We start from the raw sequence: 15095 nt of genomic DNA on the forward strand, positions 1-15095 counted from the left end.
GAACTTTTGAGAACGATTTGAGGTTTTACATGGGATTTTACTTATTTGAAGAACCGCTTTGCTTTTACTTGAAAAAGAAGAGCGTAAATATGGCCCTGGAGTGGCGAAAAAAACCATTTAAAGCCTTTTTTGTCAACTTTTAAAGTATATTGGCTAATTTTCTAGGAGAACACTAAAAGTGTCCCTTTTTTGTTGAATTTGACACTTTAGTCCCAAAAAGTTTTGGCAGCCCTGATTTATCGTAAAATTTAAAAACCAAAGCTATGGATCTCCATGTGGAAAACAAAGAAAAATTATCTTCAAATGATGAATCGGTAGTTTTTCATATTAAAAGAACTTTTGCATCTATTATAAGTACTTGGAATAGCTATTGGGCTAAATGAGGAGATCTTGGAAAGCTGTTTAATTGGACAAATGAAAGTTTCAATAATCTTCTTAAGCTTAGACCCTTAACTAGGCTATGCCATGGGAAAGTTAAAGGAAACTTCTAACTCTGATGGGTAAATACTTACACGGCTCCATAATTGAGGCAAGGAAAAAATAAATTCACTGTTCATTGCCTTTTTACACTCTCTTCAAATATAATAATCATTTCACTTGCAAATCTGATTCTAAGCTGTTTAATGGACCCTAAAGTTACACCTGATTGATTATTTTTGACACAGTAAGTGAATAAGGAATAAAGTTTAAAATATACCAAATTGGCTAATTGTAAATAGGTTTTTTCCAAGTCATATATTTACAGGCATTGATAATAAACAATAAAATTCCACTTAGCCTAATAATTAGATATAGCCTATAATAAATCTGATAAAATTCTAGTTTAGTGACTTTTGGCTATTCCAATGCTAAAAATGTTGTTTTGTCAAAATTTCAACATGTCATGTAGCCTAGGCAAATTTCATGGCCCTCTAGAGGGAGAAGCAGTGGAGATGCATACTTTAAAATACCTTCCCAGGATAAGCTTTTAGACCCATCCCTGAAAGTTTCATTTTTCCTAACCCCTTTCCAAGATAGCCAAAAGCCACTAAACTAGAATTTTATCATAAATCTTTTATCACTATCATTTTGAATGATGTTTAGTGATGCTTTGTTTTTTTTTTGCAAACAGGTTTTTTGATTTGTGAAAGCCATTAGATCTATAATCTGACTATGAAAGACTTTCATATCTGTTAGAAATTAGATAAAAAGAAACTTACCAAATTCATCCTCATTCTTACCTCAGCAAAGTTCAACAATTTATTTATCAGTCCTGGTTCGACTTCGCTGAGGTAAGGATGCTGGGACTGTTTTGAAAAAATATTCATTTTAGTTTTATTGATTTTATCCTCTTGTAAGTTGTTTTTTTTTATTTGTATTGCTGAGGACGGCCCTTGGACATAGGGCCGAAATATTCATTCTAATTTGTTCCCCACTGTCTTAAAAAAATTCCCTATTGTTCTTCTTGTTTTTGGTGTTTGTGATGGAAAGACAGCGTGGTCTTTGTTGTTAATAAAGCTATCGTAGGCTAGGTTTAAAAGAATATATTTGATCCTTACTGAAGTGTAAGCAAGAACTTGAATATTAAATGCTGTCCTTTCATCTCAGGTGCAGGCATCAAATGATTGGAGTATTGTTTCAAAATACTCAGCTGCACATCATGGATATTATGATGATCCTTCTTTGAAGTACTTTGTTGCAAAATTATCTAGAAGAAGCCCGATTCTCCACAGGGGGTATTGGGTTAGAGCGCAGGCTGTTGATTATGTTATAAAGTGGTTCCAGTCAATAGTAGAGAAAAGGGACATCAAAGATTCCCAGGTTTGTTGATTTTTTCTAATCATAATTTATCTAATCAAGATGTATAATTTTTCTACTCAAAATGTATAACCAGTGACTAAAATTTGAAATTTGCAAATAATAGCATTTAATAATATGGATCAGCATTGATGCTGATAGTAAATAAAATAATATTTAAGACCATAGATACTCATAGATTCAAATCTAAAGGAAGGCTTTGAGAATCGTGTGATTTTTCAGGGAAGACTTTGGAACATGGCAATTTTAGGTCCAAAAGAAAAATCTATCCACGTTTTGTGAAACTTGTTTTCAGACGAATATTTCCTGACCTCAATCCTCAAAACCAGGTAGATTCATTTAATTTTCTGAGAATGCATGGTATGTTGTTTGGGGTTATACACGTTCAACCAATAGGTCATATGGGTTTGTATCTCTTGATATACGCGTTCGACCAATAGGTCGTATGGGTTTGTATCTCCTGATTTATCTGTGCCTTTTGTAATCACTAGCTTGCTTGGGTGTCACTTAGGTGAATATTCACTGAAATAGATCATGTATCACTTAACTTGCTATTGGTTGGGGGTTGTTCACCTGCAGCAACTGCCTGCAATTAAAAACAGGAATTTAAATAATGTAACAATGCTTCATCACACAACAATTAAAATACATATACAATACAATTATAATAAATTATACAGTTTTACATTAGAACCGTTCACATTCTTCTAGATATAAAAATTTAAGCAGATAAAATAAAGATAGTAAAAACAAATAAAATAGTAAGTAGGATAACTCTATAATAAAATAATGCGGGAGGGGGCATCAGGGGCTGCAATATTAAAATAATATGGGGCTATCTCTCACTTATCTCGCTATTTATAGGGGTTAATCACCAGCAACAAGTGCCTGCATTTATAAACTGGAATCAAAATAATGCAATTTGCATTATCAAAAAGTAATTGTAATGCTTATACAACTCAATTATAATCAATAATTGAAATTACTTGTAACCTATCAAGATATAAAAATATGAACAAAAAAAAAATGCAAATACGACAACTCTAAAACAAAACATTCAGAGAAACTTCTAGGGTATGAAGCAAACCAGTAGTCTTAACCAAGTAACGTAATAAGTTTGTGCTTAGTCATCCAGCTTAAATTCGAGAAAAAATGGTGGAGAGAGCACTAGTCATTTGTCTGAGAATGGGCTAACCTGCAGCATGGTATAACGTTGGGTTTGTATTTCTATAAATGCGCCAAGGAGAAGGGTTTTGTGGCATTCTTAGCACTTGGGTTTTGGGTGAAATGGAGTGTAAGAGTAATGTAAGTGGAGGTTGGAATATGCAACCTCTGCTGCTTATTCTTTCAGAACAGTTTAGCAATTTAACCATTAACCAAAATTATTTCTAAATATTTAATCTAGAGTATATCCTTTAAGAAGATTATGTTCCAAATGTCCCTGATGGATAATTTACTGTCTACTCTGTTTATTAATTAAATAATAAATTAATAATTGAACTTATCAATTAACCTTTACTCTATTCTAATTTGTGTTACGTTTTTCTTTCGTATATCAAAACGCTAGGTTTTACCATATTGTAGGTTTGGTACCTTATGCCATGCTAACAAGGTTTCTGGGCATTCAAACTTTACAAGTTCCGTTTTTAGTGATTAGACCCGAAAATTTAGTGTTCACAATGGGCGTCATGAGAGTGCTTCTTAGACCTCGCTTAGTATTAAACAAAATCGAATCTCTAGGATATATTATATTTGGTGAAGGATCTGTATGAGCCAGTATGTTGGAAATATATGGCATATTATTGGAATGCTTTTCGTGTATGGTAATTTTTTTTTACTTAATTGAGATTTTCACCCTTTATAAAGTCTCAGTCACTTTATGTTAATGAAATTGTTTGAAAGTTATTACGAGATACTAGAAAATTTGATAGTAATTTTGTTTCAGATTCTCATTCTTGGTGCAGGTTTTAACACCATTCCCCAGAAATACAAGCACACCAAGATTCGATTTTTCGAAGTAGACTTGCCAAGTGTTGTCTCAAGGAAAATTGCAATTTTAAAAGAAAAATGGAATATACTTTTCCCAGGCACTGGTAAAACATTTTTATATTAGTCTCTCAATTATAGGAATTCAGTTGTGTAGAAAGTATTAGGCTCTCTGCTCTAAAAAAAAATTTAACACATAATATTATTCCTTGAATTAACTGCTAATATGATCAGATAAATTGCTGATCCATGTGGCTTATTCTTAAAAAAAAATGGAAAAAAGTTTTAAGAATCTGGTATTAATTTTACCAGTTTCGAAGTTCAATAGCACAAAATAAATACAAAAAAAAAGATATTCATTTCACTTTCTGACAAAAAATTCCCGAATATACCTTAATACAAACTTGCGGCAAATTGGCCAATGTAATTAAAAAAAGTAGATATAAGTTTGGTTATTAAGATATAAGTAGACACGAGTGGAGAAACTAAAGTTTTTTTTTATTTTTGGTTGTTATTCAAAAATAGTTTCTGGTATCCTATAAAAAAGCCTTTTTCAGAATCCAGCTAGATACAGCTAAACAATTTTAATTGTTTAAATAATTTTAATAAAATAAACAATTTTTAATAAGAAATTGTTCAATAATTCAATAATAAAAAAATAATAAAAAATAATAAAATAATAAAAAAATAAATAATAATAAAAAATAAAATTATTTTTAAATAAAAATATTTAATAAAAACAAAAATTTTAGAAAAATTTTAGAAAATTTTAAAAATTTAATATTAGAAGAGAAACATGAAAGGGATTAAGGATTGATACCTTAACATAAGTTTCAAAAATAACTTATAACTAAAATTTTCTTCTTTAAATATTTAAATAAAAATAAAAATAAAAATTTAATTTAATAATAATAAAAATATTTTTAAAATAATAAAAAATAATAAAAAAAATTCAATAATAAATAATAATTTTAATAAACAATTTAATTTTAATATGAAAAGCTCTATCTTCTTGCAGTCTATTTGTATAAGAATAGGAGAAATTACTTGTTTCGGAAAAAGACAGATACTTCCGAGGATCTTATAGATATGGCTGTATATAAGTTGTCTAAGAAAATATCAGCTGCAGATGGTTATATTTAGCACTTGTTCATTTTCATCAGATCTATTGATGATGCTGCTGCTGCAAGAGATATTACTGATGATGATGATGCAAAATATTAGCTGTAAATAATTATATTTAGTACTTTATCATCTCAATCAAAGCTATTGATGATGTACTGGTGACGATGATGTTGCAAACAAATTTATTGATCATGATGATTCTGCAGAATATTGAGCATAAATGATTATATTTAGTGTTTACTGATCTCAATTGTAGCTATTGATGATGTACTGATGGTGATGCTGCAAGAGATCGTACTGATGATAATGATGCTGCTGAATATTGACAGCAAATGATTATATTTAGTAACTACTGACGTGGCTATTGATGACTTAGTGACGATAAGGATGACGTTTGATGATGCATAACATACGCTATCAAGTATTTAATTTAAACTAACTTGACTCAAAGTTAAACATATCCATTATTATCGTTTTATGTCCTTTTTGTGAACTTTTTATCGGTTTGTAAACAATATGTTTATAATTCCGTTGAAAAGTAATTGTCTTGTCATAGTCTATGAATTGAAATTGCCATTTTTGTCTGTGTTCAAAGTTAGACGCCAACTTTCAGTCTTTTGCTTAGACTTTAGCTGTTGCTGAAAACTTGTTCTTGTGTTTTCTTGACTCATAGATGTAAATTTTGTTTCTGTCTTTAATTATGAAAAAAAATCCCCTATTACTCTTTCCCAACTTTTTCTTGGATTTAGATTTTGAAGTTGTTCATTTAAATCAGTGACAGCTCAGAGACTGTATAATAAGTTGGCTACATTCATAGATACACAAAGTACTAACTTTGGTTGTTGGTGAATGGGACTTGGAGTCAAGAGTATAGTCCAGGAAGGAGGTATTTTGATTAATCTTAAGAACTGAAGTTGAGAATCAACCCATCTACTGACCCATCTACTATGCGCTGATATCCCTGTGTTTTTGACACTTCTTCTCTTTGGGATGGAACTGCAATCCTGGGTTTTACCTAAAATTGTGAAAAATTGTAAATTGTATTTTGTTAAAAATTGTGAAGAGCTCTCAGTGATGACTGCTTAATGGGATAATTTATTTAACATATTCTTTGAACCATTAGCTTCAAGGTGTGTGACAACCCTTTGCCACTTCTCCTCTATTGTACATCAGTCATCAAAAACATAAATTTTTGAGGACAAATTTTCCTGAGGTCCCTGTTGAGTATCTTATTGTTCATTATTATTAGGAAGGCTGGAGCCACTATAAGTGAGTTGAAGCTCAGGCCTTCAAGGTTCACTGCCTCTAAAATTCCAAAATTATGTTACATTTATGGTTGGGGGGATGATGGGTTCGGCCTCTCCACCATTACCATATATCTCGCCAGCTGTCTGACTTCTCCTTCCCTTACTATGTCCTCCAGAAATATGTTTAGCCGGTGTCTAATCCTAGCTGGACATTCTTCTATCAGATACCTTCTTGTTGCCACTGCCATCTAATATTTTTGGCATAATGGGGACTCAACCTCTCCCTTGTTGAGTGCCTTAGTGGGACCCTTGGCAATATCTTAGTTGATATACACTGACATTTTGTACATCAGTTAAATTTATGTTTTAATGTCTTATATCCTATACCCCCCAATTTTGATACACCTAACTAAGAAAGAATGACACCTTCTATGAATGATGCTAAAGTTGCTGGCTGTATGAAGTACAACGACATAGTTTAGATCAAATATTAATGTATATTATTGCATTAATTAACAATATCATTAATATGTTAATGTGCACTAAAGGCTCGTATTGATCCTGGAATAGACACACAAAAATTAAAACACTATTGCCTTACAGTGAGGTTGTAGGGTGTCAACGGTGGTAGGGTACAAACATTCTATACCACTTGAAGATTTACCAGAAAATAAAAATATATCAAGCGTAAGTAGTTTGCAATAGTCATTTCCAAGATGAAACGGCTTCAGTTGATCAAGTACAAAAATGAAAACTCTTCGAAAATATTATTTTGAAAATATTGAAATCCTAAAGACGTTTAATCTTGAAACATTGTTTTAATAAATGTTTTAATCAACATAAAATCCTACTGTAAATAAAAGCACCCTGTGCTCACAGTTTTAAAGCACTTTGATCCAGTCATATAATATTTGAAAATTGCAGAAAAATAAAAAATTTTGGGTGTATAAAATTCTAATTTGGAATTTTGTATATTAGGTAGTAGATCTCTTTACTAAGTGAAAATGCCTTTTTAATTCACATTTTCGATCTTTCGACATAACACTTGGGCTTTTTTCAGATATATGTGCAGGCATACCTGCCCACAGTGAGGGGTTAGGGGCTCCCTTTAAGACTAAAGGCAAAAAGACTGCTACCTGAAGGTTTGCAAAAAAAAAGATCTCAAGCATGAGTAGCCTGCAATAGTCGTTTTCAAGCTTAAATGGCTTGAGTTGATTAAGTGTAAAGATGATAATTATTTGAAAATGTTATTTTTAAAATACTGAAATATTGAAAATATGGTATGAACCGTTGCCAAATTATTCGTCGGTGAAAGTAAAATAATCAACTTAAAAAATCCTTCTGTAAATGAGAGTATGATATTTGTGGATAGAAAAAACAGAGATTTTTTGGTAATTTTTAAATCAGGAAATTCGCCTATTATTTAAAAAATTATTTACTAAGTGTAAATGCGTCTTAATTCATTATTTATTAATGTATTTTGTTTGTAGTTCTTCTTCTTTTCTTACTTAATGGTTAATAGGGATTCTTCAACTAAAGAAGGGAGCTCTCAAAGTTATATGTAGAGTTTTATATCTGCACACAAGTTAGAGGTGGGGGCCCTGGTCGAGACTGGTCTGCGTGAGCTCCCTCCTCTTACCGGGAATATGTATAAAGCTAACGCTGAAATATTTATGTTTTAAGGTTTTATCTCCCCCTCCCTTTTTAGAAAAGAAGTTTCTTATTGTAGTCAGCCTTAGCTAATACTCCTTCAAGTCCTCCTATAATGAAAGAAAGGTTGAGATGGCTAGGCCACGTTCTGCGAATGAAAGATGACAGATTGCCGAAGATTTTCCTTTTTGGCCATCCATTTGGGGCTAAACGGAAAACATGTCGTCCTCGTCTGGGGTGGTTTGATGTCATAAATAAAGATTAAAAACAAATGAGAACTTCCTGGGAGGGTGTAAAGAGGGAGGCCTTGAATAGATTGGGTTGAAGGAGGAGCATGCGTAGCTGTGTTGGCATCAGGCGGCTTGGTGCTGCGGTGAGTTATTAGTAGTAGTAACAGTAGTAGTAATGTTCCTCATTGGTAACTCATTTTCCTTTTTTAAAGACTATGTATCCGACTCTGATAAAGAACTCCGGTCAAGTCACTTCACCATCATATGCTCTGATTTAAGGAAAACTGGGGAGTTGCAAGCAACTTTGGAACGCCTTGGATTAAGAAAAGATGTACCGACTTTGATTGTATCAGAAGTGGTGTTGGCATATTTACACGAAAAAGAGTGAGTGAGTATCTATGTCAACGTGTCTTTGAAAGCCATTAGTGCTTAGATTAGGAACCGCATATTTTTTCATAAGGTAAATTCCGCCAATATTCAAGATTCCGCCCATATTCATGGGTGGTATCGGCGGAATATGGGTGGTATGTATGAATTTCCGCCCATATTGCGTTTTATGGGTAAAACCTTAAAAACAGGTATTGTCAAAAATAATATGAAATAAGTAAAAAAAATCAAACTAATCAAACAAAATAAAAATAACGAAGAAAACAATGTAATAACATATGAAAATAATTTCTTAGTCTACACTGTCTCCATTACAGGATTTAACAAATAATAATATACAAATAATGGGTATAATATTAAAACTAGCACTGGAACAAAAAAACAAACAACAAGCTTTAAATAATAGAAATCTGAATATTTCGACTCCATGTCCGGGAGCCTTTATCAGAAAAAAAGGTAAATTAAGCTAAATTAAACACAACACGCAAAGAAAACAAACAAATACAAACAAATAAATCTCACATCTTTATATTGTCTCTGACGAAATTTCAGATTGTCTCTGGTATTGTTTCAATTTAGTAGTGAGATATCTTACTAACTTTCAAATATCACTGAGTCAATCACTGCAAATAGCATATATACGCAAACACAGAATGGCCTATAGAGACTTTGAAGGAACCTGATAGAGGCTGCCAGGGTTTTAGCCTGATTATGGAGGTTTGGCAGAATCTTTTGAGTTTGGAAATAAACTGAAGTGGAGTGTAAAGATTTAAAATTAGTCCTTCTTTCTATAGAAGGGACTTTTCAAGCTTTTTTAAGCATGTAAGAGTAAAGTATTCTAGCCTCCGTCTAAGATTTTTTTTTTGTATGCTTTTGGACTGACACAAACCAATCCCCCCTCCCAATATTCGGTGTATTTCTCAGTTCGGTATTAAAAAAAAATATATAATTTTTTTAACGAACGTAAAGAGCAAACTTAGAACTCAAAACAAACAAAAATGACTCTATTATAAGAGGGTGTGTGGGGGGGGGGTCCCAGCCCCTTTGGTTCTCGCTCTGTTTTTGAAGGCTCTCGAAAGCTCAGAACCTAACTGGGCAAATGGGTGCTGAGATAGGACTTAAAATAAATGAAAATGATTATATTGTAAGAGGCGGCTTCTTCCCCGCCCCTCCATTTCTCGATCTGTCCTTGACAGGATATTCAGTTCAATAAAGAGAATATGGATGCTTCCTTTGATTTGGAGGGGTGCATTTGGACGAGGAGGGCAAATGGGTGCTGAGGTAGGACTTGAAATAAATGAAAATGAATATATAATAAGAAGGAGGCATCTTCTCCGCCTCTTTAGCTCTCGACATATCCTTGAAAGCTCATTCAAATAAGCAAAGAGAATATGGGTGATTTCTCTTAATTTGGAGGGGGTGTATTTTGACTAAGTGGAGTCCTGGGTGGCGAGATAGAACTTGAAGTAAATGGAAATATTTCTATTATTAGAGAGGGGCTTCTTCCCCTTCCCTTCAATCCTCGATCTGTCCTTGAAAGCTGTTTCAGATCAGCATAGAGAAGATGCTTACTTTCATTTTGAGGGATATATTATGGCTGAGTGGGCAAATGGGTGCTGAGGTGGCGATTGCTCCCTTTGCTTCCTATTGTGGGAACGATAGTTCCAACTAAAAAACGGTGATTATTAACTATCTAAGTATGGTGATATACCAAGTTGAGCTTTTTGCGTAAAGACTGGGGATCTAAGGGGGGTGGAAGCCTCTCTCATATGCAGGAAAATTAGGTTTAATTGCATTCAGCTAATACACCTAAATAATCTATTATTCTTGAAATTATTGATTGGCAAAAGTAAAAATTTAGTGCAGCTCCAGACAGACAGACAGTGCTGTCTTTTATATTCAGGATAATCGTGCATATGATGTAAAAAACGGACGGAAATTAAATAGAATAGTAAGTTTTTGCAAATGAATGCAAAGAGTAATGTTAAAAGTGCCAATGCCTTTGAAAACAAGATATTATTGCCCCGCAGACCTATCTTACGTTTTTTCATGGTTAAAAAATGTTTTTTTATATAGTTTTATTTTGGTTATTAGAAAATCATGAAGTTGTTAGGGCATTATCATGTCTTTTTCAGTGTTGCCACATTGAACCATAAAAATAAATAGGCAAAACTAGTTTTTAAATTTAGCAATGTTTATGTCTCTAAAAATTCAGATATTAATAATCTGTTGATCCCCAAAGATAACTATATATTCAAGGAAAGAAATATCTTCTAAGGCTGTTTAGTGCCGCTTATATTTAGCTTTTTTTGCTGATTTTTCGCGTTTCTTTTTCTTGAATTTTGGCACCCACTACTACCAAAACTGTATTGAAGTCTTCTTCATTGAAAATGGAATTTTGAAAAAAAATTATTTTTAAAGATAAATATGGTGGTGTAAGTTTCAACTTAAACAATTTCGAACAATCACGTTTAATTTTCACTGCCCATGGTACTTTAAACTTTTAAACGTTACCCTATGTAAGGTGTACCCCCCTCCTAACACCCACTTGTAATTTCCAACTGGCAATATTTGTTATATAAAATACATTCAGGAAAGAACTAGTTTAACTTTCAATAGAGAGGGGGCTAGGTTGATAGTTTCCAGCCCCTCTCATACGTATGATAATCTCCGTTCATTTGAAGCCTTAAAATTGCTTTTTCACTTCATAGAAAAATAATTATTTTTGTTTAATGTTTGAAATGAATTCCTTTTTGCTTTCTTTGCTAGTTTTCAGTTTTAGCTTTCTTTATCTATGAACTAATATGTCTTATATGTAGTATTTAATATGAATTATTTTAGTATTTCTTTTTATCTTTAAAATGCTCTTAATTGAGCTGATAATTGATTTTGAGATGCAAATACTTTTATTCATAAGGGAATGTCTGAAGTGTAGTTTTAAAAATATTCTTCTTGCTGGGTTCTTTTGGTTAAGTTTTTTCACTTGTTTTTTAGCTCCACAAATGTTATTAATTGGGCTAATAACCAATTTATAAATGAAGCTCCATTTATCTACGAACAAAGATGTCATGAATATAATGCTCAATATGTATTCGATTTTACTTTTATTAGCTCACCAGTCTTTCTAATTTCTGTTGCTTTTTCTCTCTACTATGTCTTTCTTTTTATTTTCACAGACGTTATTTGTTGTGCTAATAACAACCTTTTAGATATAGTTCCATTTTTCTACGAACAAGGATGTCATAAGTGTAATATCTAACATGGATTTGATTTCACTCTTTTATTAGCTTTCTAGTCTTTCTCCCTTCCCTTGGTTTTTCACTCTATTATGTCTTTCTTTTTATTTTCCTGGAAGATACTGAAAAACAACGATTGATCATTTGGCATATATTTAGTAAAAAAAAAGAAAAGGAAAAAAGAAGAGATACAGTTTGTTATAGAAATGCTGACGACGTGTTGTGCTAACGGGTATCAAAACGCCTGAAGATTCAGCATCTTTGATCCTGACCAAAATTTTATGATATATTTTTGAGAGGTGCTTTTTGTGGAAGGGAGATAAATTTGGTTTATTCTTATTTAATTTGATTTGATTTCACTTTTTTATTAGCTTTCTTGTCTTTTTCCCTTTCCCTTGGTTTTTCACTCTACTATATCTTTCTTTTTAGGTCCACTGATGTTGTTAATTGGACTGGAAGCTACTTTACAAATGCAGCTTTCTTCATTTATGAACAAATATGTCCTGAGGATCCGTTTGGTCAGATTATGTGCTCACACTTTATTGCTCAAAACGCAGCCCTGCTTACTATTCAAAAACGACCCCACGTTGAAGACCACAGAAAACGTTTTCTGTCGGCTGTAAGTTTATTTATCAACGTTACGGCTTTCTAACTTTTAGCTTTCTAGCTAAGTCTCATCAAACCTCTTAACTAGGTCTAACGCTAAAATTCAAGTTAACCCTTCCTTCACACTAAGGTTGCCAGGTTTTGCAAACCCCCTATATTCTAAATTCTGAATGTGTTCTAAATATGTACCTATGTACTATATTCTAATGTATATGTACTATTATATATGTTCTGATGTATATATTCTAATGTATATGTAATGTATATACATACAATGTAGAATGTATTATGTACTATACAAATATGTACTATATTCTAAAGCACTGGTTTTGATATTCCAGTATAAAATACTAATGCTGCGATCTTTTCCTTCTGTTTCATTGTTGATAGCAAGCTGATGGTATTCTAATCCTGTTTGGGCGATTACCCAGGAATATTTTCTGGGGAGGTAGGATGAAATGGTAATTGGAGCAAAAAGGGCCCAAAGACCAAGGAAAATTTAGGATTTTGAACATCCCAGATCCTGCTGAAACTGATTGGAAACTTTTTACGAAAAAAGCAGAGAAAATATAACTACTGATTGCAGCACAGGCCCGCTTGAGGCCAACACAGCGGCGCAATGCTGTGTCAGATTCCCCCTTGGGATTGCCACTCCTTGAGTGCCTTTTGACTGCCTTTAGTGTCTTCAACTGAATCTTAATTTAATTAATTAAGATTTAATGAAATAATAAACTGAAAATCGTTTGATACTTAAATAACATAAAATTTAAGTATAATAAACAATTAACTAACGAAGAACTTGCTTATGAAGCAAGCTCTATTCATTCCAAATTTTGCTTATATTAGACAAAAGATGAAGGATTCCTCAATAAAACAACTTAGGCCTTGAACAAAACATACGGTTTAAGAATTTGGCTAGAGAGTGCTAGAATAGTTGCTAAAAAAGACCCCTGTGGTCCGTTGAGATTTGGAATAACACTGCTGATGTATTTAATTTTAATAGGTGCTAAGTGCAATATTGTAAATACCATAAAGGACAGTCTTCTGAAAATACTCTAGATTAAGGTATAAATTGCATAAAAATTTTATATTTAATTTACTCAGTTATTATAAATATTAGAAAATTCATTATGCCAAATGCAACTGTTCACAAGTATATGTGTAAAGTCTGAACGAAAAAAGTAAAAAGACATGTTGTTTTCAATTTTTTATATTTGTTTGACGGAACATAAAAAGTATACGCGCTGTTCTTTTATTCTTTCATTCACAGACACACCGATTTTAACTTTCTTACCCCAACAATAACAATTTTTCTGTAGTAAGTCCCCATTATTTTTTGCTTGAGTGGCAGGCGTTATTACATATTTTGGGTAAGCTCCACTGATACATGAAATTCACAATTGTGTAGATATGCAAGTTATTATAGGTGTTTAGTGCTGAATTTTTGTACATTTTTGTATATACTTGTTCCCTATGCTTCTAAAAATCGTTCTTTCGTCTTTGAGAATTTAATTGTTTCTTGAAATTAAAGTATCAAAGTATTGATTGATAGTTTAATAGTATATTTTTGATGATGAATCCAGCGTTTTAGACTACTAAAGCTTTAGACTACATTTTTTAAAGACCGGTTTTATGCATATCATAAGGAGTAGTTCAGCTAGCTAAACTGCTTGCTGATCTCTTTGTGTTCACAACTTTGCCAGCTAAACTCACAACCATCATATTTGAAAAACTTATTTACGACACTATCAGCTTATATAGCATTATTATATTTTAGTCTTTTTAGTACTTTCACTAATTCTTCCTCACAAAATGAATCTTCCTTCACATTTAAAGTGTCACTAACTTTTTCATTCTTTTCTGTATCTTTTACGTAACTCTATTACAGTTTAGCACATTCTCAAAATGTTTCGCCTATCTCTCTTTAATTCTTGGGGTAGCTAGTAGAATTACTGTATTCAATTCAGTATTCAGAATTATGGATTTGTAGTTTTTACGGACATCTATATGAAAAACTTACGTATTTCATTCTTCAGGGTTGGGATAAAGGGCTGGGCGGACATCTATATGAAAAACTTACGTCTTTCATTTTTCAGGGTTGGGATAAAGCTGTATGTGCAACGACTGAAGAATTTTATTGGGACTGTATTGACGCATCCGAAAAAGAGCGAATATCCAAACTAGAGCCATTTGATGAGCATGAGGTGTGGATTGACCTTCTTAAACATTATATAATTGCTATTGGGCTTAAAGGAGAGATGTCTCTTAAACCTGGAGACCTTGGATTCTGTGAACGGTAAGTTTCTACAAAGATATACTGGGGTTGTTGCATACCTGCGCACAAGGGGGACATCTGTCATCAGGTCATTCGGAGAACCTTTCCTAGGAAGTTAGAAATATGTTGAGTCTGGTAAATGAGTTTTAATTTTTTAGATTGGTTTTATCGGGTTGTGGGTAATCAGATGCAGGAATTTGTTTCAGGTGGAGAAGAGAGTGTTGGGGGAGAATCAGTCACACTTTGTATGTAGTTTGTTTAGAATTTCTTGATTATAAGCTATTGATTATGATTATCGACAGTTAATTTAAATTAAATAAATGCTAAAAAATAAATTTAAAATTCAATAAATGCACCATCATTTCCCTGCAGCCTCTCAGGCCTAACGGGAAACATATCAGCTAATTTTTCCATGAACTTGCAGGATAGAAGAAATAACTTCTATTTGTCGGCCTTCCTGTTCTTCTAAAATGTTTCAATCCGTATAGTAAACTTGCTTTTTCAAACGAACTCCAAAGAAAATGTCATAAAGTGTAAAGGACCACTCACGTGAGAT

At 32.6% G+C, this 15095-nt stretch overlaps 1 protein-coding gene across 6 annotated transcripts in view; it reads left to right on the top strand.

Moving 5' to 3' along the window:
* Positions 1 to 226: 226 nt before the first annotated feature.
* Positions 227 to 15095, top strand: part of LOC136033559 (uncharacterized) — a 108797-nt gene continuing 93928 nt past the window's right edge. For all 6 annotated transcript variants that reach the window (XR_010618942.1, XR_010618941.1, XM_065714313.1 and 3 more), the window contains exons 1-6: positions 227 to 314; positions 1588 to 1800; positions 3743 to 3890; positions 8248 to 8419; positions 12088 to 12277; positions 14361 to 14560. Coding sequence is in view for 4 of the 6 variants with exons in the window: in XM_065714313.1 (XP_065570385.1) it covers positions 264 to 314; positions 1588 to 1800; positions 3743 to 3890; positions 8248 to 8419; positions 12088 to 12277; positions 14361 to 14560 (974 nt within the window). In the remaining 2 variants the exon portion in view is untranslated. The remainder of the gene's footprint in view (positions 315 to 1587; positions 1801 to 3742; positions 3891 to 8247; positions 8420 to 12087; positions 12278 to 14360; positions 14561 to 15095) is intronic.

The sequence above is a fragment of the Artemia franciscana genome, chromosome 12 (genome assembly GCF_032884065.1).
Source record: "Artemia franciscana chromosome 12, ASM3288406v1, whole genome shotgun sequence".
NCBI classification, from domain to species: Eukaryota; Metazoa; Arthropoda; class Branchiopoda; order Anostraca; family Artemiidae; genus Artemia; species Artemia franciscana.